This window comes from Alternaria triticimaculans, assembly GCF_023758025.1.
Source record: "Alternaria triticimaculans strain BMP 0046 chromosome Unknown scaffold_1, whole genome shotgun sequence".
Classification (NCBI taxonomy): Eukaryota; Fungi; Ascomycota; class Dothideomycetes; order Pleosporales; family Pleosporaceae; genus Alternaria; species Alternaria triticimaculans.
Window position 1 is genome coordinate 850,545 of NW_026055958.1, and position 25,787 is coordinate 876,331.

The window sequence follows — 25,787 nt, forward strand, 5'->3', positions numbered from 1 at the left end:
CGACCGCACGTGGTGCGATAAGGATGGGGGCTCTGCCTTCCGTTTGCGGTGGCGGGGTGCGAGGCTTTCGCTGCTGCCTTCATTCATCATCACATGGGAGGAAGGCCTGTGGATGATGGGGGGCTAGTGGCTTTGGGGGTGTGGCGTCGTTCGGCTTTGGTTGTCGGGTTGCCGTCTTCCCGGTCGTTTCTTCGTTTATCATCAGTTTTTCGTTTCGGCTGGCGAGGCTTCCGTCTCTAGTGTTTTGGAGGCGAATACTCGATGCTGTTTGGTTCTTGGGGCAAGACTTTTTCGCACGCGCACGCGCATGGCGGCCGAATGCTTACAGTGTGTAGGTGGGCTCCATGATGAGTGGTTGCGTGAAAGATGACATGCAGGTGTGGTTGCTTACTGGTACATTGCGCTAGCCGACTTGGCTTCCATGACCGTTGCTTCTGCAGGCGCACTCAACGGTCGCTTTCTTCCTTACCAATCACTAACTATTCTTAGTCGGATTCGCGGGGCTTATAGCCTCCGTTAGTCTTCACTTCGACATATGCGAGGTATGCGACTGATCGTATTCGTGATTCGTATCAATGCTACGCCTTCAAACTCCGCCCAATGCAAGCCCCCTTCAATCAAGCACCCAAACTCCCAACAATGCTACAAATCAAAATATTCAGCCTGCCACATCCTCAACCCTAACCCACCGCTCCTCCAAAGCAAGCACAACCAACTCCTTTACGCTACCCAGACTCTCCTCTCTGCCCAGCGCGACAGGACACAGTAGTTCACTGACATTCTGCAAGACCTTGTACAGCCTCATAGCCTTCTTCTCCACTTTCTTCTTATCCACCTCGCCGTGTTTAGAAAGGACAGGACGAGAAGAGACGTGATGTGGTGCGGAAGAGACAACAGTGAGGTGGTTGAGGAGTTTATGCAGTAGGAAGTGCATCCAAACAAGATTTGTCTTGGGGTGGAAACCGCGCCAGACGTCTTCGTCAGAATTCTCTTCCATCGGTATCGGTGCAACATCGAGTACTGTTTCCTCGCCGTGTTTCCTGGGCGATCGCCGAGGCATTTGTGGTTCGTCGTCGCCTGAGTCGAAGCGAATGTGCGTGTTCTTTCTAGGCGAGCGGCGAGGTGTGACTGGGGCTTGCTCTGGCTCTTCCTCTTCCACAGGTTCCTCTTGCGGTATATCCAACGGCTCGTATTGCAACGGGTTGTCGAAGAGTGCTGCGCCGCGCATATAGCGGTAGATCTCATATTGGTACTCTTCACTTGCGTCGCCTTCGAAGAGCGCGGGGTCTTTGTTAAGATCCAGATAAGCGACGTCGACCATCTCCTCACTCGCAGATGCGGCTGTGGAGCTGGAAACATGAGACATGACAGACGTCCTGCGGGACCGGGATAATGAGGCGAGAATGTCTGCGCGCGACAAGGTGTAGTCGATGACAGTCGTATCGAGGCCGGTAAAGCGGAGTTTGCGTCGCAAAGGGTCTTTGATCGAGGGCTGCAGCACGTCCCCACCTGAGCGTGAAGACCGAACGCAGATGTTGCCGAGATGCAAGTCGCGATGCTCGAACTGGCACGCCTCTTCTGCCTTTCCTACGCTGATTGCTACCCCCCAGAACACGTCCCAAGCTTCCCATATCGACGACATGCCACCTGTCTCCATAATCTTCTCAACATCCGTACCAGCGTCTTGCATTTCTACTACAGCCCAGAGCTGGTACTCGTCGTAACTGGTCTTCTTGCTGGGATCGGGGAATTCACTCTTCTTTCCGCGTGGCCGCGCCTTGTTCCATTCCTTCCACGCATCGTTGAACGACGCTGAAGGTCTACCCTGCACAATGGTGAGGTCGCGGAAGACGGTAAATCCAGGTATGTGGGTGAGATTCTGAAGGAGCTTAACCTCAGAAGCAACATCATCAACCTGTGACTTGTACGCGTCGTCCTGTTCACGCTGCTCCATCTCCTTTTCTAACTGCGCTTCGCGATCTCGAACCGCACGAGTGTGTAGCTGGCTTGGTAAGGGGACAGCTGGTGGTGTCTTGAGCGCTACGAGTTTGAGCACCGACTCCTCCTTAAGACCATTCGCAGGTGATATCGCAGATAACCGGTATACCTCTGAGAACGAGGCCTCTGCAATCTTGGTAACTTGGAAGTGCGGCTCCAGCTCGTCTGACCACTCCTGGAACCCTATAAGCTTTTTTCTATCGCTGAGCGCCAGTAACGGCGAAGCATAGGCGGTGTATATGTCTTCAGGTTCAGGTGTTGGCTCGGGCGTAGGAAGGCATGCTGCTGGTTGCGCCGAGGCCGGTTTGGAATGAGCTGAACCCATGGGCACTGTAGACTTTGCAGGTGTAGCAACTACATCCTGGGCGACGATAGTAGGAACCACGCGTTTCTTCTCTTTCTTCGGTTTCGGGATCGATCGACCCAATTCGTCAACGTTGTGTGAGGCGTTGTGTAAGGCGTTGATGTTGCGGTCGCTCAGTACCTTTCGCGGTCGACGTGGCTCTTTGAGCATACTAACTCCATCCTCCTTAGGGCCCTTGATGGATAGAGCCTGCATACTCTCGTCCAGTGCATCTTCGAATGGGACAACATTCTCCTTTGTGGTATCCTCGTTGCGCCCAGGCTTGATTTTGCGTGACCGCGATCGTTTCCTCAACGCACCCTCATCTTCCACAGGTGATGTTTTCTCTATTCGTAGTTTGCTCAATCCTTGCTCCAGCACTGACACATCGTCTCTTTCTGGTTCTGTTTGTCGCCGTAGGTCACGTGTCGGGCCGCTAGCCGCATTTTCCTCCTCATCTTCTCTGTGCGCAACTCCTTTCTCTGGTGACAAGAACGTTGTGAATGCAGTCCGCCCTCCATTCCTCTTCTTTCCGTATACGACTTTTGCGGGCATCTTCGAGGGCCTGAGCGAGTGGTGTAGTCGGTTGTCGATTCGTTGAGGCTGGATGGAGGTCCCAGGGTTTGGAGGGGTCTCCACGACGGAAAGTCTAAGCGAGGCGTTTCCACGGCAACAACCTAACGCGTGGGCGAGACTTCCTGAATCACGACGTGTCAGGAGCCATCATGCGCTCGAAGGATGACGTAGTTCCTCAAATCAAGCGTTACACTCAGATCAAGACCAGTGATAATAGCACGGCGGCGATAGTTTAGAGAAGCTCGCAAACGATTCCGCAGAATTAAAATTAAAATCAACAGGTACTCTGTGATGTTACAGAGGCCTCTTAGCACCTCCCAATGCGATATCAAATGAACGCTCTTCCAATTGAGCGTCTAAATCGTGTACATGTAAAGTGAGAGTCCAATCTCCCTTCTAAACCCAGAAGCAGATTGCACGAAGAAGTTGCCCAAGTGACCGGCAGACGGGCAGGAACTGGGTAATGGGACTAAACGCTGGAGACAACAAGACAAGGGTGCTAGGCAATCGGATAAAAAGAAATAGGGTCCTTGAAAAGCGTTGGAAGGGCCTGAGGATGTGATGTTGGGACAATTTACAGCCAAGTGAATTTTGGTGATTGATAGGTGGGTGATTGAGGAGATTGAGGAACGACGACTGAGCTCAGTTGTCGCCACTGTCAACCTCAGCTGGCGGCGTCTCCGCTTCCTCTTGTAGTATGGGCTGTGGTATGACACCGAGACTCTTGCGTTTACTCTTTCTGTCTGAGTCTCCGTCTTTCTTTATGCCGTTGGCCTCAGAGGACGCGGTAGTGGGGCTCAGTGTGCTACTCGATTTCTTGTTCGGGGCCATGCTCGAGTAGCCAACGGTGAGTTTGGATGTGCTGTCGTTGTTCTCGGACTTGTCGGCAAAGTCTTTCCACTTGCGCCAACCGTCGAAGTCAATGAGTGCTTGCATGCAACCCCACTCCTTGACCTTGCGTTCAAGCCAGACAAAGTTGACAGGCTGTGACATGTGTTAGAATGAGTCTGCTAATACAGGACGTGAATTCTTACCTTGGTCAGAAAGTCGTTGCAACCAGCCGCCAGAGCCTCGTGTCTGTCGCTCTGCAGCGAACTGGCTGTAAGCGCGACAATAATGACGGGACTCTTGAACATGCCCTTGTCACCGAGGCGGTCATCCTCGCTCAGCTCGTCTTTGCCGTTGCCCTCCGATCCAAGCCTATTGTTGGGGGCCTCACTACTGCCACTGCTGAATACGCCAATACTGTTGACACGCTCCAACCGTCGAATCTCCTTGGTTGCCTCCAAACCGTTCATGACTGGCAGCTGAATGTCCATGAGTACCAGATGGAACCCGCCTGCCTTCCACTTGGTGACTGCCTCTTTTCCGTTCATTGCACGCTGCCATCTGACCTTCAGACGCTGCATGAAAGCACCCAAAACTCGCAAGTTAATGATGTTGTCTTCTACAATCAACACATTGATGGGCGGCACTGAGCCATCCAAAAGACCGGCTGGCAAACTCGGTGCTTCCACCGGCGGCTTTGGTCTCCGCTTCTTCTTATTGTTCGGTTGTGGCGATGATATGCGTGGGGTGGGCGGAGTCGACTCATGGAGGGTTTGTGAGTGAGAGATGGGATCGGCCGAAGCGGGCGGCGTGGGTATCGCGTTGTTTGAGGCGGCAGAGTTCTTTGCTTCGGAGGCGGAAGAGTCATGGCGCGGCCGGTTTGGAGGGCGAACAGACGTGGCAGAGGAAGGAATGCCGCCGCCAAGGGTGGTCGGTGAGGCTGTGTGCGTTCTAGGGTACTTCGGTCGGTGAGCATGCAGCGGCCCTCGTCTGGTACCGCCCGGGGACGGCAGTGCAGGCAGTTGTCCGGTGTTGAGCACGGCTATTGAGTGGGGCGCATGAGGCAGAGGCATGCGGGCCTCATGCGGCTGGCCCGAGGCAGCGGGAGAAGGAGCGACGACGGGCATGGGCGGGAAGTACTCGGTCTGTGGGTGGACGCCATCTTCGTGGTGGTAGTAAAAGGGCACGCGAGGCGAGGGCTTGGGGGTCCTCCGTTGGGGCACGTCGATGATAAGGGCCTCGGTCACGTTCTGGCCGCCGGGGAAGTAGGCATCCAGGGTGCGGCACATGTCCTCCTCGGGGCCCAGCGTGCGGTCTCCTCCCCGCTGGTTGTCGCGCGGGACGATGCGCAGCGTGACGTCGGGCGAGTCGAAGCTCCTTCCCAGTGAATTGGCGTACTTTTTGAGAATCATCTCGCGGACGTCGTCGACCAGGTCATCCTCGCGGATCTGCACCAGTGTGGCCGAGGCGCTGGGCCGCTTGACCCAGATCTTGCGGTGCAGCATGCCAGCGCTGAAGTGGGCGGGTGCTCCGCCAAAGTAGTCGGCGACGGTGGGCGGGCCGGTCTGGATGGCAGCCTGGGGGATGTCGGGGACGAGCAGCTTCTTGATTATCTGGGCATCGGTCTTGTTGACGACGGACTGGCGGCGGACGAGGGCGGGCGATGGGGCGTGCGAGGTGTCGTTGCTGCTCGCGGGGACAGGCTCGGTGGTGGTGTGGTCGCTCGGGGCGGAAGAAAGCGACGATGGCTCGGCGCGGTTGAGCTCGGCAGGCTGCTGCACTACGGGGTGGAGAGGCGTAGGTGCCTCAAGAGTCACCTCTGGCAGGACGACAGGCACGTCGGCGGACGGCTGACGCTGGTGGTTGTGGTGGTGGTGGCTTGCGGTGCTCGCGATGCTCGTGCAGGTCGAGTGTCGATCTCGCGAGGTGTTCAGGCTGCCAGTGCTGCCGTTGCCGTCGGCCTGACTGTCGGCGGCCACTCCAAGCACATCCGACCTGACCATGCGCGGATCAGCTGTCTTGTCGTCGGGAGTCTCCGCGCCAGACACCTCGGGCAGCTGCTGCAGCGAGACGCTCTTGCGGAGGGAGCTGGTCGGCGGCGGGCGCGCATGCCTCTCGCTGCCATGCGAGGAAGTGAGTGAGCGTGCACTGCTCGACGTCGCGCTGCTGCGTCTCAACAACTTGGACCGCGCATTCTGCAGCCGCGTCTTGATACTGCTCATGCCAGCAACCAGCCGGAGGCGCCCAGCATGCAGTTTGGAGATGCGCTGCGAGGCCGTCGTGGTGCGGGCGTTGGGTAAGTAAATGGCGGCCTGGCTGCTAACGAAGCTATGGGATGCGCTTGGCCTGCCTGTCCATCACTCGCCGGTAATCCAAGAGGGTCGTGATACGGCGGGTACAGCGGAAAGAATAGACAACTACGATTAGAACAAGAACAAGAAGGAAAGGGGCATGGATCGATTACTACAAGACACGAAAAGGAAATGCGTCGTGTTGTGCTTCTTGCAAGCAAGTATTACCATGTTAATCTCAAAGCGCGCTTGGGCCTTGGAAAGAGGAGCGCATTCCCCATGCCCCCTCTCACTTATGCCGCCCAACTTCCAGGCTTGCCACTGGGGTGTGTGCCCAGTCTGCCTACGTATTTATCATGCCATCAAGGCCCTGGAGCGTCCAAGACGTGTTTGAACCCAATGACAGCAACAGAGCGCATCACAGCTGAGCGCCTGAATTCTGCTTCACGGGCTACCCCAGCGTGTTCCATCGCCAACTCATCTCCACCTCACCTCCTATCCGCTCTGGGCCGCCTGTACGTAGCTCCTGTCACCCGCACACCCATCGTCGATTCCTCCGGATCTCGCGATGCAGCCTTTGCCACATGTATGCACCTCGTTGCGATAACCTGATGTACGGTACGGTCTATGCCAGATATGGTGTGGCTGATCATGGCACCACCATAGCCCATTGGCTGACATGTGCAACCGCACTTCCTAATACGTCGCTACCATACATAAGTAGTCGCCAACTGCAACGCTTATCACGAGAAGCGCCTGACACTTCTTCAGAATTTGAAGAACCTACTCGACTTGTTGCGGCGGTCAAATACCATCAAAGTTTCTCGTAAGGATTTTTGTCACAGTTGTGTTCCGTCGCTACGTCAGCCTACCGTCGCCAACCCATTCACCACGGCGTCATATATCACAATATGGTCCCATTCTTCCACATACGACCACAGAATCTTGAGAGCTCGGCTTCCCGTCCGCTCAGCCCTAGATAAGCAAGATATCGGCCCATTAGTAGTTTCGTGGGTGACCAGAAGCGAATCCGGGCTGTTGTATGTTTTTGCCATTTCTTTCGCCATTTTTTGAACATGTATATGCGTGCGTTCATGCTTCCATCACCTCATTCAAGAAGGAAATCAAGCACCGTGGAGCCTACGTCTCGTGTCACCTCCTTTGCATGTTTCCATATTGACGTAGGCTGCAGACCTGCTCAGCTTTTTTCCTTGTATGAGGTGCCATATACTTGCCTCCTTGAATGACGGGAGAGAAGAAGTGAAGCCATGAGCACGAAAACCAACGCGGTAAGATTGAATGGTAGTGAGCATCAACGGCTTGGACCTCATGCATAAGATACGTTCACATTTCATAGAGCTGGTATGCGCTTCATACCAAAGCGTACCGGTATCGCTTTCAGCACGTATAGCGTGCAGGCAACGGGGAAACTCGTCATAGCAACAAAATACCCCACCAAGCACAAAGCCCACTTCGCCTTCCATTTACAATGCTTCGTGAGGGGCCCGGGTTGCATATCCAACGCCACCCCTCTGGCCCTCTGTCCGAATCTCGATCCTCAGGCTCGACACATCATATCCAAGGCGACAACCCGTTCTCGGGCTTCCCCTTGTGAAGCCCAAAGACTTGGACCTAAAAGTCTTTGAAGCTCTCTTCCCACTTGTCGCTCAATTCCTTGGTATATGGGTCTCTCTTCTCCGACTCGGGTTCGTATTCATCAAAGTTGCGTGTGTCAGCAGGCCCTCTTAGATGTGGTACGATGGGTCCCTGGACTTCGCGGTTGTACAGCTTCTGCCAGTCAATGTTCTTAAACCACTCGTGTTGTTTCACACGTTGAGCGCCGCCTGCGACGTTACCCAGTCGCTTGGATGTGTCGACGGTGCAGAGGCCGGAGATAAGGTCGCGTGCAGTGGGAGACATGGCAGAGGGGAAGCGCACCCGTCCTTCTACGATTCTAAGGGATGTTAGCTCTCTCCTTTCGAATATCATGAATACTGCGTACTGCTCGTAAATCTTCATTGGGTTCTGGTCCCAGAACGGTGGTTGTCCCACGAGGAACTCGTACACCAGGATACCAAATGCCCACCAATCGACTGCTGTGCCGTGGCCTGTGTTCCGGATGACCTCGGGTGCCAGATACTCGGGCGTGCCACAGAGTGTGTAGGTCTCTCTATTCTCTACCTTCTTGGCAAACCCAAAGTCCACCAGCTTGAGGTGGCCTTCGGCGTCTATGAGTATGTTTTCAGGTTTTAGGTCGCGATATGCGACGCCTTCCCTCTCGTGGAGGAACTCTAGTATAAGGACAATCTCGGCAGCATAGAACTGTGAGGTGGGCTCGTTGAAGCGCCGTGCTCTCCGCAGGTAGCTGAAGACCTCGCCGCCGGGGCAGTAGTCGAGCTGTCCACCATGTCAGTCATTGACGAGTGCTCGCGATAGGCGCCGCTACGTACCACCATGTAGAGGGAATCCAGGGATTGGAAGCTGGCAACCATGGTTGTTATGAATGGGTGGCCAGCCACTTTAGCCAGAACATTGCGCTCGTTCCGGACGTGCTCGACTTGCTTGAGCCGGATGACTGGGCGACGGGCGTCAGTAGATGCAAAGGGCGCATGTCGAGGGCGCAGACGTACCGTCGACTTTGCGCAGAATCTTCAATGCGAAGACTTTGTTCTCGTCGCCCGCCTTTGCGTCCTTCAATCGCACCAGCCACACGCGCGCAAATGTACCTGACGTAGAGTCAGCGTCCTGTCCTCGTCTAGCGGCGTGGACGAGTATGCGCACCGGTGCCGAGGGTCTTGATCAGCTCAAAGTCTTCCTCGCGCAGGACCTTGGACGAGTGGCCAACGGGCTTCTTCTCCGGGTCAATGTCAATCTCGTCGTGGCTGAGCGTGTGCTTTTGCGCCTCCCATTGCGCCAGGTGCTGCTTCTCTTCCTCGCGCGGCCGGTCCATGGCCGAATCAGTGCGGTCGTGTAGCGGGCCAGAATGCGACGGTGAAGAGGCCTCCTTCTTGTCCCGGTGGTGTTGCATGGGGTGCAGCATGTTCTTGAAGGTAGTCGCCATGGTGGCCGGTTATGCGCCTGCGACAACGGGGTAGGGGTGCGAGTAGTAGGCGCGATCGAGGGGTCGGGTGGGTTGCTCAGGTGCTGTCTTATCCGGAATCAGTAACGGAAGCAACTCATGGCAGCAGGCACGGGCAGCGGCGGGGTCAATCGTCGGGCTTGTATGTGCGTAGTAAGCAAACGTATCGTGAAGGGCAGCCTGAGGTTAGGCGGGTCGGCCGGGCGTGTAGCACTCGACGACCGCGGCCAAGGGGCACGTTGGACTATAAAGCGGGCGCGACCAGGTGCATGCATGGCGGGGGCTTTTGATCACTCACTCAATGACGCAGGGCGTGGGGACTGGGCTTGCAACAAAGCCGACTTAAGCCTGATGAGACGGCACGCCGCTCCACTTGTCGAGTACGAACCTGATGTGTTTTTAACTTTCCGATGTGAGCAAACATAGTGCCTTTTAGGTTCCCTGTTAGCTACTGCTTAAACAGACTTCCCGTGCTCGGCCGCACAAGACGTAATGGCACGCTATCCGCCCATGTTCTGCCATTCTGCCTGTTCATCTCATTTCGATACGAATTGCCATACGAGGATATAACATGCTATTCGACTGTACTAGATATGCCCAAACTCCGAAACTGTAACTCCAAGTATTGCATGCTCGTCAACTATATCTACACCATGTAGTCGTACAATTGCCCACCACCAAGTTCGTCTTTAACGTAGGAGTTAAGCGTTGACGTTTAGAAGAGACAAGTATTGCGTGATTTGCAGCTCAGCCACTTGCTCGGGTGTTGAGGATGAGGGCGACAATGAGTCTGGACATGTTAGCTGTTGGCTAGTCGCATCACTCCGTTGAACGTACCCGTAAAGACCCAGAACTTCGGCGAAAATGAGGATGAGGACCATGCCGACGAAGATCCTGGACTGGCGCATGAAAGAGCGTACACCCTACGTATGTCAGTGTGTGCCGCCATTGTAGAACCAACGCTACGTACGGCGTCTCCCACGATTCCAATCGCGTAGCCCGCAGCCAGGCCAGATAACCCGACTGACAGACCGGCAGCCATGTGCATGAATCCAGCATACAGCGAGTATGTATTGTCCGGCGGCGGCTTGATGTCGCTAGCGATGAGGACGGATATGACGAGGGCGTAGACGGCCAAGATACCGGACATGACGATGGGGATGAGCGACTGCCCTAGTTAGCCGGAGCTCCCACAGAAGCCATAGACAGCTCCTCACCTTCATAATCAGGTCTGGCCTGTATGTTCCGATACCAGCGATGCCGATGCCTGCTTTGGCTGTGCCATAGGCAGCTCCAGCGCCTGCTGCCGTTAGCTCCTGCACGTCCAAGCGGTTGGGTCGGGTCTCGTACATCCAAAGATCATCTGGGCGCGGTTCGTACATTAGTTCGACAGCTACGTGGGAGAGGTGCTACTCACAGCAAACGCGATTCCGCTCTGCGTCGAAGGTTAGCTATGAAGTCATCAACAGGCGTGGCACTCACCATGCCAAAGAACGGCGCGAAGCTCGGCGCGAGCTCATTTGACGACATGATGCCTGCTCGGGTGGTGCGCAGGTCGGGCGGGTGGTGTAGTAGCGAGGGAGTCGACGCGTGATGGGTGAGGCGTTGAATGATTGATAGTCGTTGCGCTGGGCGTTCGTAGGAGAATGGCACTAGGCTGCTTCGGGGGGCAGCACGCCCCAGCGCTTCTAATACACACGATCGTGGATACGACTACACCCTACCCGCCCATTTCGCACCTACACCACCTCGCATCTTCACGTATCTTCATCCAGGACGGCCCTGGGTCCTCGCTGGGCGGCTTCAACCCTTCCTGCCCCAGTCGCCCTCCTCCCCTCGGCCACACCCCGCGGCACTGCACCCCGACCAGGCAAGACTGCGCAGAGACATGGCCGACTACGGGAACCACCAACGTCCAGAGTATGCGCGCGGCCCCAACCATGGCCAGCCCTCGGGCGCACGGGAAACCGCCTTCACCAACATCTTCGGCGCCAGCCCCCAAATGGCCGGCCGCTCGCAGACTATGACCTCGCAGTCTCACATGCGCATGCCCGACAGAGCTGCCACCATGTCCAGCCAGACTGCCGACATGATGCAGCGCGCCCCGCCCATGCGCCAGCCGGTCAATGGCTATGATCGTCGCCCTCATCCCCAATACGACGCGCGCCCGGGCAGCAATCCCGGCGAGCAGCGGCCCATGGACCCCCAAAACGCCTACAATCGCCCCATGCCGAACGGCTACGGCCAAGACCCACGATACCACCAGGGCCCGCCGCAGCCTCAACGCCAGCCGCAGCCCCAGTACCTCCCCCAGCCGCTTCGCCCGGAGCGTCAGCCATACGGACAGCCCCAGCGCTTTGACCCGCGAACCTCCCCTCCAGGGCAGCCCCCCTTCACCAAGCCCATACCCAACCGCTTTCCCGGCCCACCGGGGCCTGCAATGAACGCTGACCCGTACCGCTCGCAGTCACTAGCTCTGAACCCGCGCCCGCAATTCACCCCCGGAGGACCTTCTCACCCCTCGCAAGCAAACACCTTCCGCCAACAACCATATATGAACCACATGGCACGGACTACCGCCCAGGGGCGTGTTGTTCCAGAACGACCCGACGAACGGACAATGTCTATGACCTCTTACACCAGAGACCCCGAGCACACTCAGACAATGAGCGGCAGGATCATACCAAACCGAAGACGAGAGTCTGGCGGATCGGAAATGGCACCTGGAGCGCCCGGCCAGCCCCAACATATGAACGCTGGACTCCCGCCAAACCCCAGGAGCATTAGCCAAGGCAGCGTGCCAACCCAGTCCCGCACCATGTCCATGGCATCGACCGTTGTGCCTCCGTCCGAACGGACCAACACCATGTCTTCGATGACATCGCGTCCTGATTCGACCCAGACTATGGGTAGCAACGCCAGCAACAACAGAACCTCTAACCAGTCCATGACCTCGCTTTCACAAGGGCAACAGGTCCCTGCTGCCCAGCGACGCGCACCGCTCGTGTACCCCGCCTTGCTATCACGAGTTGCCGAAACCTTCCAGGATCGAGTTGGCCTGACAGAGAAAGAGAAGGACGGTCTGGTGTACAAGAGTGCCTTCACCGGCGCAGATGCGGTTGACCTCATTTCGTTCATCATCAAGACGACGGATCGTAATCTAGCGCTGCTTCTCGGCCGCTCTTTGGACGCCCAAAAGTTCTTCCACGATGTGACTTACGCTCACCGGTTGCGAGATTCGACCAACGAGATCTACCAATTCCGCGAGACCATGGTAGAGGACAAGTCCGAGATCAACGGTGTCTTCACGCTTCTCACCGAATGTTACTCTCCCACGTGCACCCGCGACCGCCTGTGCTATTCCATTGCTTGCCCCCGCCGCCTTGAGCAGCAGGCTCGTCTGAACATGCGCATTCAGCCAGGTCTTAAACGTGAGGAGTCCAGGGCGAGTTTGCATGAAGACAAGGACAATGAAGAGCAGAAACTCTGGATCAACACTGTGCCCAAGGAGGTTTCTGAGAGTGTGTCTGAGAAGGAACAGAAGCGACAAGAGGTCATTTCTGAGCTCATGTACACTGAACGCGATTTCGTAAAGGATCTGGAGTATCTCCGAGACTTCTGGATGAAGCCTCTTCGCAACCCTGCGACTTCACCCATCCCTGAGCACCGCCGAGAGAAGTTTGTCCGCACCGTTTTCTCAAACTGTCAGGAAGTCTACATGGTCAACTCGCGCATGGCCGAACAGCTCACGAGGCGCCAGCAAAAGGAACCCGTGGTTCGAAATGTCGGAGACATCTTCCTCGAGTATGTGCCACATTTTGCGCCCTTCATAAAGTACGGTGCGAACCAGCTCTTCGGTAAGTACGAGTTTGAGCATGAGAAACGCACAAATACCGGATTCGCCAAGTTTGTCGATGAGGTAGAGAGAATGAAGGAATCGCGAAAGCTCGAGCTCAATGGTTATCTTACCAAACCAACGACAAGATTGGCCAGGTACCCTCTGCTTTTGGAGAACATCGCAAAGTACACAGCCGATGACAACCCCGATAAGGAAGACATTCCCAAGGTCATCAAGATTATCAAGGAGACTCTGTCAAAGGTCAACGTGGAGTCTGGAAAGGCAGAGAACCATTTCAATTTGATGCAGCTCAACAAAGACCTTAAGTTTAGGCCTGGAGAGTTTGTGGATCTGAAGCTGACCGACGAGAACCGGCAATTGGTGTTCAAGGGTACCTTGAAGAAGACTCCAACTGAGACCACTGGTGACATTACTTGTTACTTGTTTGATCATGCAGTTTTGTTGGTCCGGGCGAAGACTGTCAACAAGCGCGAGGAGCAGAAAGTCTACAAGAAGCCAATACCTCTGGAGCTTTTGGTTATTACGCAGATGGAGGAGGTCAATCCCAAGTTGGGCATCTCCAAGAGGCCATCAGCCAACTTGATCGCTGGCAAGGCCATTGCCGCTGCTACTCCAAAGAACAACGACCCCAAGCAGCAAGGATACCCTATCACCTTCAAGCATCTTGGAAAGGGCGGTTACGAGTTGACACTATTTGCCAGCACCCCCATATCTCAGCAGAAATGGATGGAACACATCGACACACAGCAGCGAAGTCTGAGGGAGCGAAGTAACATCTTCACCAAGACAATTGTCAACGAAGGCTTTTTCTCTCCGACCATCAGAGTCACATGCGCTGTTCCGCTGGGTATGTATTCCATCATTCTACTAGTAATCTCAATACTAACTTTTGACAGACGGTGGTCGCAAACTGGCTCTTGGTACAGATGCTGGTGTTTATGTCGTGGAGCGGAAGCCAAAGGACGCCTCCATGCGACCTCGTCGTGTCCTGGATTGCAAGGGTGTAACCCAGATCGAAGTTCTCGAACAACACGCAATCGTGCTTGTGTTGGCCGACAAGACGTTGTATTCATACTCGACAGAGGCTCTGGAATCCGACGAGACCCAGTCCATGGTCAAGCGACCACGCAAGATTTGCCACGCCAACTTCTTCAAGGCCGGAATCTGCTTAGGGCAGCAACTGGTGGCTGCAGTGAAGACATCTGCGCTCTCGACCACTATCAAGGTGTATGAGCCAAAGGAGCAGATGGGTAACAAGAACAAGAAGTCAGGTTTCGCAAAGATGATGCTCTCTACGAGCGGAGCAGACCAGCTCAAGCCCTACAAGGAGTTCTACATTCCCACCGAATCGACATCGATACATTTCCTGCGATCCAAGCTATGTGTCGGTTGTGCACGCGGTTTCGAAGTTGTCAGTCTGGAGACGCTTGAAACGCAATCGCTGCTCGACCAGGCAGATACCTCGCTTGACTTCGTCGTACGGAAGGAGAACATCAAGCCAATTCATATCGAGCGTATGGCAAGCGAGTTCCTCCTATGCTATACAGACTACTCCTTCTTCGTCAACCGTAACGGCTGGCGGGCGAGGCCCGACTGGAAGATCACATGGGAAGGCACGCCACAAGCTTTCGCCATCTTTAATCCCTACATCCTTGCCTTTGAGCCTAGCTTCATCGAAATACGCCACATGGAGAGCGGCGGTCTGGTGCACATCATTACAGCCAAGAACATTAGATGGTTACACACGTCGACACGAGAAGTAAGTCAATTACCTAAGATTACATTCCTACAGAAAGCTAACAATACCCAGATCCTGTACTCCTATGAAGACGAACTCGGCACCGATGTCATTGCCAGTCTTGATTTCTGGCAAACTGCAAACGGTGGAAAGCAGTCGCTTGATGTCCAGCGCTCATACGAGAAGAGCTAGACTCGATAGTAGCCCGCAACAAAACCTTAATGTCGAGCCTCTACCCTCGAACCTACGAGCACGAAACCAGTGGCAACCGCATAATCACAGCCACGTATGCACCATCTTTTCTGCTGACTACTGCTTTGCGGTTCTCTATGTCATCCTACTTGTCAGCGGAGGCATGCGACATTGTGGTCAAGGAAAGCTCAGGAAGTGCCTCGACCGAGCCGCGGGCGGTGGCGATGGTTGATCACGTTGATTATTACTCTCCTTCTATGAGGTCAAGAGGAGAGAATACATTTGTATCATAATAGACTCGCACGGTGATTGATCTCGTTGGGTTTTCCAAAGGCAACTAGGCTCAAAATGTGTTGGAGGCATACCAGGTAGTGCGATTGTTGAAGACATAATCTGAAGATGCGATTTAGCGAGTTTGATTACCTTCTCTTTCTTCTTTGTTTTCTCTCTACTTCAGTCATGTAGAGTTATGTTTTGGCATTATGGCTGAGCCGTCTAGTTCGCTTCACCTGCTAACATCCCGACCCGATACTCGAATTAACCGCCGGTACCGACGCTGGAAGTGGGTATCTACCTCCACTTGTTGTCACTAACACCATGGGAGGTCTAGTCGGATAACGTGTTCCTTAGTCTATGGCTAGCTTCACGGTCGGTCCTATTTCTCGAACCATCACATGACGGGGTTCAGCTCAGTGTAGTAGTACCTCCGATGTCGTTCCTTGTCACTATACTGCCGGAACATTATTATTCTCCTCCCGGCATTTATCCACTGTTTCTTCACCGATCACACAGGCAAACAACCATCTGAATTGAAAGCATCTTTACTTGAATCATGGCTCCGGGTGTACTGTGGGTTGCTTCACGCGTCGTGAATCCAGACAAACTCTCTGCCGAGAAGTTCTGCGATTGGTACGAGAATGTATGTACTTCCATCCTTCTTCATGAGTAGTCCGTCACAAAAGAACGAAGAAGCTAACAAGAAATGAAAAGGAACACATCCAAGAAGTCATCAGCCTCGGCGGCGTACCGTCCGGTGTACGCTACCAAGCCATCCAACCCCAACCCTCACCGTCTGTCTACAGCAACGAATTCCCATGGCTAGTACGTCCCCTGCTTCATAACCAAAATACTCCTACCTAACCCCAACAGGTAACCTACGAATTCCCCGACCTCGCCTACAGAGAAAGCGAAGACTTCCAGAACATAGCCGGCAAGAACCCTCCCAGCCAAGAACTTATCAACACGGTCTACAAGAACTCCGCCTTTGCCATCCGTTTCTACGAAGAAATTCAAGCCGTCAAAGGAACCACTTCATCCCCGACTAAGTTCGTCATCTCAGCCGCTCTTCAGCCACCCAAAGACGCTTCTTCAGATGCAGACTTCGATGCGTGGTACCGCGAAGAACACCTTCCGGTTCTTTCCCGCGCACCGGGCTTTGTGCGCTCGCGCCGGTTTAAACTAGCCGCTGCATCTACGCTGGAGGACTTCCAGTTTGGAGATGCGATGGAGACGGCGCCGAGGTATTTGGCGTTGCATGAGTTTAGTGGGGAGGTACTGCCTTGGAAGGAATTGGAGGCGAGTGGGCAGACGGAGTGGGCGAAAAAGGTTATGGGGGGTTTGATCAAGGAGGAGGTTGGGTTGTATGAGGTTAAGAGGGTGTACAGTGAGACGGAGTGGGGGAGTGTTGGAAAATAGAGAGCAATTAGTTATCTATTCATGGTTTGTGAACTGTTCTCAATAAAGTTGGTTGTGTCTTCTATGAACGGCTAGTAGGCTTTGATTGCAAACTATCTTCCTTGGGTGACTACATAGTCATGTCTGCTTGTAAATGTAGATTCCTATCATTACCCAGCTATCTACCCTATTGCTAAAGGGTCAACATTATTTGATTTCGCTAAGTCTGTTCAGAGCTGTCCTTCGAAATCGCTCGATAGCCTCTCAAATGCATCTGCTGCCCCATGTGAATCTACCAACACGGTATGCCATTTCTTTTCCATATTAGCCTCTGGGTTCAAGCTCTTCCAGAGTTTGCTCGATTTTAAGGAGGTACCATTTGGTACACATCTTCACATTATATCCAATAGATGGTAGACCGGGACTTGGAGCTCATCTTGATTTTCTCGGGCGACAAGAACATCATCTTCTTTGCACACTGTCCTCGCCAATGCATCGGCATCTGACACGTGAAGTTTGCTGGTTCTGTCTGATTGCAGGCTGAATGGCCATTTACATTGCGGTAATCGAGAGACAGTGATGACAAACCACAAATTATTTCTACGATGGCTTTGAGGTTGATCTCTTTATAGCCCCGGACGAGGAAGCGGAGGATAGATGTTGTCTGTCCCATCACTTCATAATGTAGTGCAAACCCGTCGCTGAAATCGCCAGTTGCGATCATGTTGTTGCTTTCCCTCGTACGGATCAAAGGTGCCGGCGAACGCCCCATTGCTAGATAGCATAGTGCTCTTCTGGTCATGCTCCTTGGTGTGAATAAATGCGTCCTGTTTGCAAAAGAAGATGGTCTAACATGCTGGGCATACAACCTGAGAAAACCCTGAACACCCTGGAGCCTACGTTGATATCCGATCATCTACTTCGCATGTTTTCATCTTGATGTAGGCTCCAGATTGTTCGATTCTTCCCTTCTATGAGGTGTGTGAGTCTCAGAGATGTAGATGTGGAATGACAAGTTTCAACAACTCGGGTTGCAAGGAACCCTTGAGATGGCGAGCGGTCCAGAATGTGTATTTCCGAACACTCATCAATATTTCACGAGTCTATTTCGTGCTCTGGAGCAGTGCCTAATCTTAGGTCTTGCCCGTCGCAACATATGCGAGCCTCGCTCACCAATCCAGGCTCAAGCTGTCAGCCCAGCTGCCCTTCTTCTCAACCTTGTACGCACTCTCGACGTTTCCGTTACCCAGATCTGCGCCGTAGAAATGCGCAAAGCAACCTCTTCCGACCTCTTCCCACTTCAGCTCACCCTTCTTATCCGCATGAACCTGCCCGTCGCCATCGGTGCCCGCGACCAGCACGTCGTACTTGATCTTCAGCAGCCACAGCTCCGAGACGTCGCTGAAGAACTTGTCGGCAGTGCCAGGTACTTGCTCCGACGTTGATAGGTGGATGTAGCCGTCATTGCGGTCGAGGTCTGAGAGCGGGAGACGCGCGGGGAGGAGGGATGGCGGGGCAGCAGGGAGGATCTTGTAGAGGTAGGTTGGAAGGGGCGAGGGAGCCGGCATTGTGGCGCGTAGTACGGATTGCGATGACTGGAAAGATCCCGGTATTCAATGTGCGGTGAGAAGAGCTCGTGACAGGCGGGTGAGAAAAGATGGTAGTTCGGGCACAAACTAGAGAGCGTCACAAGTCGCGAGAAATGCACGTTATGCTCATGATTGGCCGACGCGAGATTACGTGAGACAGACAGTTATCCACCCCAACCACGGAACCAACATGCCTCTTGAGCGCCACAAAAGTCAGCCTGGACGAGATTCATAGGCAACCATGTCGCGTCCGTCTGCGCACCGTACCTCGACCCATCCGCAACATAACAGTAGGGTTTTCCTGCGCGCCCCGTTGTGCGGTACATTTACGTCATCTTTCGGGCTTCGCACAACCGCACGAGCTTTGGGTGCCAGAGGGCCACCGCAGAACACGTTGGCGACCAAAAACACCTACTCGTGAGACCCAGACACACGATTGGACGCGCGTGACAAGACCATCCTGTTTTCCACTCAAATCAAGATTCGCTACCACTCATATGCACCCACGATAGTCGCCAGGCTGGGTGTGCGCGCGGCTGGGTAGGATGCTCCGACCAGCAACGACAGTTTTAAACGCCAACGAGCCCGACCAACATGGTTTCCATACGACTCACCCAGGATGAAATGCACCACCTTTTGGAAGAGCAGGAAAATGGCCAGACGCGCTGCTGTGTACAGGCGACGAATGCGACACCAGCTGGGTCGCATGTAACCTTTGGTTATCTGAACAAAGGAGCTGCAAATGTCATATTCAAGATAAAACCCGAGACCAGCACTGTCGCGACACGTTTCCAGTTCGTCGATATACTTTCCAAAGACAAAAAACCTGGCGTAGCAACATCAGTACCCCATCGAAGCCTGATGGGAAGAGTCCTCCGCGTACCCCGAGGCGGTCAGAAACATCTTTCGTCCCTAGAAATCCTGGACGGCTTCGAGCATGCCATCCGGCCACTCTTCCTCCCAGGTCCACGGAACAAACCCCAACAGCCCGCTCGCGATCTCACAAAGCACCTCATGGACCACGAAGGCGTATTGCTCCTACCAGACGTCATGAGCCACCTCTACACGCGCGTCGAAAAGCATACCTTCACAACCCCACAGTCGCGACGAAAGTGCTGGGGCATCCTCCTCCCAGACATGTCGCCCACACCCGGTACATCCATCACCCTCGAAGTAAAACCGAAATGGCTCGCGCAATCCCCCAACGCACCCGCTGGAGCAATCCGCTGCCGCACCTGCGCCATGCACGTTTCCGTACCCAAGACACGGGATAACTACATCTGTCCTCTGCAGTTACTGCATGGAAACTCCTCGTCCCTACTACCATGGTCCCAAGCAACAGTTTCCCAGCAATTCGACAGCAATACTGGTAAAGAAACCCGACCATCCCCCGTCGTCATCTCCGCGCTTGTAAAAGCTCTTGTGGATTACCTTACCATCGGCGACGGCCTCGCGCTCCTGCAACACCTCCTCAATCTGCAGAGTTCGCTTGATCCGCGGGGTGTGCTTTGTCGACCTAAGACGAACGTGGAGGCGTTTGATCATAACCTTCGGCTGGCCATGACGCTGAGGGACTGTTCGATGTTCATCAAGGTTGCGTACGATAAGGCTGGTGTTACGGGGATAGAATCGAAATTAGGGGATTTGGACTTCAAGTCTGCGGAGAAGATTGTGGATTGGATGGATAAGGAGAGGGGGTTATTGCTGGATGGGTCGTATACGAAGAATGTGAAGGAGGGGCCGGTGTGTTGGCTTCAGAGGGGTTTGGGCGTTTGAGTATGTTTTATTAATGGTAAGAAAAGCTTTTTCGGGTTGTGTTATTATATTTTGGTTATGAGGGGGTATAATGTATGGACACTATAGAAGGAAGGGTCTCAAGGGAACGAAAACAGATCGATGGGTTTCGACGTAACAAGCACATTTAATCCAGATATTTACATTGTCGCTAAAGAGGGAAGGAGGGTATCTATGTAACGCCAATGCCCATGAAATCCTATCGTAGATGGCGGGGATTCCAAACCTGTCCCTTGCCAGAAGAAGAAGAATAAAAGCGCTATAATGGCGTAACGAGAACACACCGACAGTGTTTGTTCATTCAATCATCAATCATTCATGCGATCCACCACGCCAACACTTACGCGCCCTCGGGGGTAAAACAATGCACACGAACGGTACCGTCTTCACTCCCGCTAACAACCCTCTCATCACTCAGCCCCACACAAGTGATGGGACCTGTATGACCCGTAAGCGTCCTCTCGTGTTTCCCCGTCCGGGGATCCCAGATCTTGATCGTCTTGTCTTCAGCTCCACTGACTAATCTGAGGGAATCAGCAGCAAGCGACCAGATACCTTCGACATGGCCGAAGAAGCGGTGGACACAGCGACCAGAAGGTACGTGCCAGAGGCGAATGGTGCCGTCGAGAGAGCCGGTGAGCATGTATGAGGGCGGCGATGGACGGGAGGGATCGTCGGGAAAGAAACTTGGTTCTTCGGGGTGACTGTGGTGATGAGACGAAGAAGACGAGGTATGGGCGAGAGGCGGGGCGGTATCCGAGGCGAGGGAAGCGGTATCGGATGTATCGTTGTTTGCGTTTGCGACAAAGTCGTCTTCGTCGATTTCAAAGGCTTGCGGGAGGGGCAGCACTTGTTGGACTTGGCCGACGTGGCCTTCGTACGTCTTGATGCAGCGGTGGGTGTCGAGATCCCATAGCTTGACGGTCATGTCGTCGGAAGCGGAGAAGAGGGTGCGCGAGGGGAGGTCAATCTTGACGGCGTTGACCCAGTCAGTGTGGCCTATTAGGGTGGTGCGCTTCATGTGGCTGAAGTCGTGCACCATGATGGTGTTGTCTGAAGACCCGGATGCGAGGAGCTTGTCTGCCATGTGGAGGCCAATTACACCATCGCTGTGGCCGTTCATGGATTTGACAAGTTGGCCTGTCCGCCAGTTCCAGATCTTGATCGTGTTGTCCAAGCTGCCGGTGATCAGTTTGCTGTCTTCAAACTGCAGGCATCGGATGCCTTGGGTGTGGCCTGTGAGGGTGCGGATCTCTTGGCCCGTCTTAATATCCCAGACTTTGATCGTGGCATCGTAGGAGCCGGTGATGAGGACTTGATCGTCGAATTGCAGGCACATGACGCCGTTGGTGTGGCCCTTGAATATGCGTGTCGAATAGCGCCCATACTTCCAATTGCTCCCAACTTTGTAGCGATCCTTGTAGACATCCTTCCATGGTCGCTTCTTAGGATGATCAAAGTATGATGTGACTTGATCTTGACCTGCTTGGAGGCTGGTGCATGGTCGTTTATTCGAAGCTTCTGGGGAAGAATCGTCGTCGGGTACAGAGCGCTTGGTGCTGGCAGCGGGGTCGGGGCCCTGGGACAATCGATGTGCGAGTGTGTCGGGTGAGGTCTCGGGCTGTGGGGTGATGTTTGGCGACCACTCGTTGAGGCCGCGCCCCGATGCGCGCAGTTGTATCCGTCGCTTCTCATGGCGCAAGCGACGTTGATCGAGCAGCGGGAGTCCCCAGCCGCATTTTGTGCACTTCCTGTCAATGTGCTGCTCGCACATCTTGTGCCAGACGACGTCGTCGTCGGCCAGTTGTCTCCACCGCCGATTGACCTGGGAGGCTTTGCAGAGCGAGGTGGTGTCGAGGTAGCAGAGGATCTTGAAGCCCAATTCGGTGGGCAGTGCGCCGAGAAAGTCGATCTTAATGAGGTTCCGGACGGAGGAGGATATGAAGGAGAGTTGAGGAAAGCAGCACTGGGCGAGGATGCCCTGCAGCATGAGGTTGCGATGGCGGGAGGGAGCCGCGGAGAAGAGCGACCAGACGTTGGCAATGCTCTGCTGGTCGGCCTGGGACTCTCTGCCGAGTTGTTCCTGCAGTTGCTCCATAGACGGCTCGTCTGCTTGTCGTCGACAGAGTAGATCGGGACGGTGTCGATAGCAGAACTTGGTGTTGGCAGTGCGTGGACGCTCGTCCTGCCCTGGGCTGTTGGCGCCGAGGGGGTTATATTGCTGGGGGATGTGCTGGGCGAGGTATGGCGTGATCATCTTCTCCATCTTCTTCGACTTGTTCGCCTGGGCCTCTTCGGCTTCGTCTGTGCTTGCGTGCTGGTGTCGTGTGCGCTCCGACATGCCTTCGTGGTCGTGGCCATGCATCAGGGCAGCGTGCGGGTCGGTCGAGGTGGCGGCGGTGAAGTCGTCAGGCGACGAGTCTCGGGGGCGCCATGAGAGACGTCTTGGTCGGGGAGGAGCGGTGGTGGCGTGGGTGGTTTGCGACGCCATGGTCAATTCATGGGCTGCGGCAAGATGCGAGGGCTGTCGAGATTCCGGGGCGATATCGCGTGCGAAGCCCAGGTCGCTGGTCCAACAGGCGGCAGGCAGTGCGGATGTAACGACGACTCGATGGCACGTTGCGCATAGATATGGCTAGCGAGCGACAGAGTTTGGGCGCACGAAGAGGTGGAATGGCGCAATGGCAGGCTTGGATAGCATCTTCAGCACGCAATGCCGCCAATGTCTCCGCAGCCCTGTGGACCCTGGCACGCTTGCACCCCATGCAGCCGCTCGGACCAGCTCTAGTCGCGCATGCCATCATTCACCATCACGAGCCTCGCATCGCGAACTACCACTCGACCGGCACCGCTGCCACTATGCCCAACACCCGCTGCCGTGGCCGCCGACACGATGGCCTCTCCACCCTCGCCCGCCTCGCCCACCAGCAGCGCTGCATCTAGGACGTCGCTGGACCCGGACCACGCCCAGTCGCTCACGCTCGAGCATCTCGTCAAGCACTTTGTCGCCGCCAAACGCTCCCTCAACACCCAGACGGTCCTATGGCGCGCCACCGACATCGTCAACACGGCACGTGACCTGCTCGAAGAGAACGCTGTCGTTTCCGCCAAGAACACGTCCATCCGCAACCTCGTCGAGCAGCAGGTGGATGCCCTGGAAGCCGTCCGCCGCGGCGTAGACGTGGTCGAGTCGGAAGTCCAGGCCGAGTTCAAGCAGCTGCTCCACGACGTCGACGCCTCCTTTGCCGGTGTCAACTCTACCCTCGCCGTCCTGCGCGACACGCCCATTGAAGGCGCCCTGCAGCCTCCGGGCACTCCCCAGAAGCATCTCTACGACTTCATCGACAGCGCCACCGTCTCCAACCTGCAGTCCACACTGCGCGCCTGCATAGACCGCTACAACGATGCCCACGCCACGCTCGACGAGAGCTCCCATGTCTTCGATACATGTCTGGATAACCTCTACTCCTCCATCGAGAACGTGCCCATGACACCCGTGTCCACGTCCACTCCGAGTCCCATACCCAGCCTATACCATAATCTTGAGGGCCACGCAAAAGAGGCTGCGCAGGCATTCCAGTCGCTTGTTCAGCACTACGACCTATGCATAACAGCCTTGCGCCACACAGAAGGAGGTTCCGCTGCTGCCACCCAAGCAACAGGAGATGCGCCAGTCCACTCCGAGGATAACGGTGCCGCGCCTCCCGAGCCCATGAGCCAAGACGAGCGCCGCGACATGCTCAACGTCTTGCAAAAGGACGCGCAAGAGGTGGAAGACGTCGTGACTGAGATACAGGAACGAGGCTCTGAGATGACCTTCCTCCTGGGCCAAATCGAGAATCACATACGCCACGTCCGCAGCGAGTCGTCAGCCCTGTCCAAGATACTCGAGATGATGTCGCAAATCACTGGCCAAGTCAAAGAGCACATTGTGACCTCACGATCCTTCTATGCCTCGTGGCTGGAAGACACACGGCCTAGCCTGCTCAGCGGCATCGACGAGTGGGAGAGCCAGCGCGACTTCTTCGAACGCTTCGACCTTGCCTACGCCGAACTCCTCGTTGAGGTGTCGTCACGACGGAGGCGGCACGAAAAGGCCAAACGGAAGGCTGAGGAAGCGCAAAAGGAGCTCGACAGGATACGCCTTGAGGATGAACGTGCAAGGGAGCAGTTTACCGTGGCCCAGGGCGACTTCTTACCCTTGGATATCTGGCCGGGTCTGAGGGACCCGCCGCGACAGTACGAGGTCAGAGTTGTACCCGCTAGTGTAGAAGGTGAGCAAGACGAGAATGACCAGGAAATATACGGTGGCCAGAGTATACCTCAACTAGGGAGGACCGTTGTTGAAAGGGCGCTCACGCGAGTTAAGCGACGAATGTAATTGACTGGTATTATATATACTGGCTATATAGCCCTCACGTCGGCTTTCGTCCGTGAGTAAAGTAGAAGCGGATATACATATGCACATCCTTCCTCCTGATATCCGCGACCACCTTGGCGATCATGACACGGCACTCGGACTCACTCCAGCCCATGACCTTGCCCAAGAGACCAAGAGTGTAAGGCTCAATGCCCATGGACATGTGTTCGCGCTGGTAGCGGCCGATTTCCTTCATTTTCGCGTCCTTGGCCCAAGGGCCGATAGGGATCTACAGGCACCGCATTAGCCTCGTAAACGGCATAGTGTAGGGGAAGAGGGTAGACATACCTTGATGAGCTTCTCGTGAACATCGATGAACCCTGCATCCGTCATCCGCTGCTTCAGGCTATCCCCGGCCGTGATGTCCCTTCCCCACGTTTTAGCGGCAGCGTGGCACAACTCCTGCCACTAGAGGTAGAGGTACAAAGTCAGCATACGTCCCACATGCACTTCGTACAGTCAAAACTTACCTTGAGCATGTCGGTTGCCAGCTCCATGGTCCCATCGTCACACTCACACAACGCAAGCGGCTCCTGGAATTCCACCCAACCGCCGGGCTTGGTATGCGTGTATGTCTGTCGCACCAGCTTGTCCCAGTCGGAGATGCTGCCAGACATGGTTCGGCAGTGGATAAAGTCAAAGGCCTCGTCGGGACTGTAGACCCATTCCGACTCGGCATCGTCAATGTAGAACTTGACGTTGGGCGGCACCCACGTTGGCTGGATGGGACTGAGATCAGTGCCTATGACCTGTGCTCCTGGGTGCTCGTCGGCGAAGTCTATGGCCCAGATGCCGGTGCCGGTGCCGATGTCGAGCACGCGCTGGGGCGCAGGCGGGATGGGTGCATCGTAGAGCTTGCCGCCTAGGATGAGCAGGAAGATGTGGTGGAGGAGATCGAGGCGGTCTTGCTCCTGCTCGTCTGCAGAGGTGGAGGTACGAAGTCAGCATTTGTCTCACATGCACTTTGTACACTTAGGACTGACCGTTCGGTAAAATGTACGAGCCGGACCGGTAGCCGTGGTATCGCCGCCCATTGGAGTATTCATAGTTGAGGATAGTCGATGCGATGGACGTGGATGCCGTGGATTCGCCGCCGAATGCCGAATCGCTATCGCTGTTGTTGGCCGTGTCGACGTCGAGATGCAGGACGGATTGCAGGTTGCCCTCGGCTGTTGGATCCTGCGGGGCTGACATGCTGTGTTCCAGTTCTTTTCCAAGAGCGTTTGCACTCGCGGGGTCAGGCCTCGCCTTATATCTTCCACCTCTCTACTTTCGTCGGCCATGCCGTAGGATCCAGGATGCCGGGTCAAACGCACCCCATTCCATAATCAGTCTGCAAACACCACATGCCTTAGCGACATGTAGGAGCGCACTCTGCTCTCTAAAGAGCGCTGCGCCGCCTGATC

General features: G+C 55.0%; 11 protein-coding genes across 11 annotated transcripts; 4 read left to right on the forward strand and 7 right to left on the reverse strand.

The window, feature by feature from the left end:
- Window positions 1–658: 658 nt before the first annotated feature.
- Window positions 659–2,896, reverse strand: J4E78_000309 (uncharacterized protein; the record flags this gene model as incomplete). Its single annotated transcript, XM_049360974.1, has 1 exon — window positions 659–2,896. One exon carries the CDS (start codon window positions 2,894–2,896, stop codon window positions 659–661), a length of 2,238 nt encoding a protein of 745 aa, XP_049226257.1.
- Window positions 2,897–3,559: 663 nt separating this feature from the next.
- J4E78_000310 (uncharacterized protein) lies at window positions 3,560–5,967 on the reverse strand (the record flags this gene model as incomplete). Its single annotated transcript, XM_049360975.1, has 2 exons — window positions 3,560–3,901; window positions 3,952–5,967. 2 exons carry the CDS (start codon window positions 5,965–5,967, stop codon window positions 3,560–3,562), a joined length of 2,358 nt encoding a protein of 785 aa, XP_049226258.1.
- A 1,701-nt stretch (window positions 5,968–7,668) lies between these two features.
- J4E78_000311 (uncharacterized protein) lies at window positions 7,669–9,097 on the reverse strand (the record flags this gene model as incomplete). Its single annotated transcript, XM_049360976.1, has 5 exons — window positions 7,669–7,990; window positions 8,039–8,433; window positions 8,487–8,611; window positions 8,667–8,762; window positions 8,818–9,097. The coding sequence occupies 5 exons, from the start codon at window positions 9,095–9,097 to the stop codon at window positions 7,669–7,671; spliced, it is 1,218 nt and encodes a 405-aa protein (XP_049226259.1).
- A 765-nt stretch (window positions 9,098–9,862) lies between these two features.
- On the reverse strand, window positions 9,863–10,645 carry VMA11 (v-type proton ATPase 16 kDa proteolipid subunit 2; the record flags this gene model as incomplete). The annotated part of the gene is made up of 7 exons (XM_049360977.1): window positions 9,863–9,905; window positions 9,953–10,038; window positions 10,086–10,283; window positions 10,333–10,415; window positions 10,466–10,478; window positions 10,533–10,550; window positions 10,598–10,645. 7 exons carry the CDS (start codon window positions 10,643–10,645, stop codon window positions 9,863–9,865), a joined length of 489 nt encoding a protein of 162 aa, XP_049226260.1.
- Window positions 10,646–10,708: 63 nt separating this feature from the next.
- J4E78_000313 (uncharacterized protein) lies at window positions 10,709–14,904 on the forward strand (the record flags this gene model as incomplete). The annotated part of the gene is made up of 4 exons (XM_049360978.1): window positions 10,709–10,712; window positions 10,891–13,821; window positions 13,871–14,733; window positions 14,785–14,904. 4 exons carry the CDS (start codon window positions 10,709–10,711, stop codon window positions 14,902–14,904), a joined length of 3,918 nt encoding a protein of 1,305 aa, XP_049226261.1.
- An 832-nt stretch (window positions 14,905–15,736) lies between these two features.
- On the forward strand, window positions 15,737–16,599 carry J4E78_000314 (uncharacterized protein; the record flags this gene model as incomplete). Its single annotated transcript, XM_049360979.1, has 3 exons — window positions 15,737–15,823; window positions 15,895–16,005; window positions 16,054–16,599. 3 exons carry the CDS (start codon window positions 15,737–15,739, stop codon window positions 16,597–16,599), a joined length of 744 nt encoding a protein of 247 aa, XP_049226262.1.
- Window positions 16,600–17,494: 895 nt separating this feature from the next.
- J4E78_000315 (uncharacterized protein) lies at window positions 17,495–18,146 on the reverse strand (the record flags this gene model as incomplete). The annotated part of the gene is made up of 2 exons (XM_049360980.1): window positions 17,495–17,497; window positions 17,796–18,146. 2 exons carry the CDS (start codon window positions 18,144–18,146, stop codon window positions 17,495–17,497), a joined length of 354 nt encoding a protein of 117 aa, XP_049226263.1.
- A 615-nt stretch (window positions 18,147–18,761) lies between these two features.
- J4E78_000316 (uncharacterized protein) lies at window positions 18,762–19,943 on the forward strand (the record flags this gene model as incomplete). The annotated part of the gene is made up of 1 exon (XM_049360981.1): window positions 18,762–19,943. One exon carries the CDS (start codon window positions 18,762–18,764, stop codon window positions 19,941–19,943), a length of 1,182 nt encoding a protein of 393 aa, XP_049226264.1.
- A 358-nt stretch (window positions 19,944–20,301) lies between these two features.
- Window positions 20,302–22,452, reverse strand: J4E78_000317 (uncharacterized protein; the record flags this gene model as incomplete). The annotated part of the gene is made up of 1 exon (XM_049360982.1): window positions 20,302–22,452. The coding sequence occupies one exon, from the start codon at window positions 22,450–22,452 to the stop codon at window positions 20,302–20,304; it is 2,151 nt and encodes a 716-aa protein (XP_049226265.1).
- A 303-nt stretch (window positions 22,453–22,755) lies between these two features.
- On the forward strand, window positions 22,756–24,342 carry J4E78_000318 (uncharacterized protein; the record flags this gene model as incomplete). Its single annotated transcript, XM_049360983.1, has 1 exon — window positions 22,756–24,342. One exon carries the CDS (start codon window positions 22,756–22,758, stop codon window positions 24,340–24,342), a length of 1,587 nt encoding a protein of 528 aa, XP_049226266.1.
- Window positions 24,343–24,376: 34 nt separating this feature from the next.
- On the reverse strand, window positions 24,377–25,575 carry J4E78_000319 (uncharacterized protein; the record flags this gene model as incomplete). Its single annotated transcript, XM_049360984.1, has 4 exons — window positions 24,377–24,610; window positions 24,670–24,789; window positions 24,852–25,300; window positions 25,365–25,575. The coding sequence occupies 4 exons, from the start codon at window positions 25,573–25,575 to the stop codon at window positions 24,377–24,379; spliced, it is 1,014 nt and encodes a 337-aa protein (XP_049226267.1).
- Window positions 25,576–25,787: the final 212 nt, after the last annotated feature.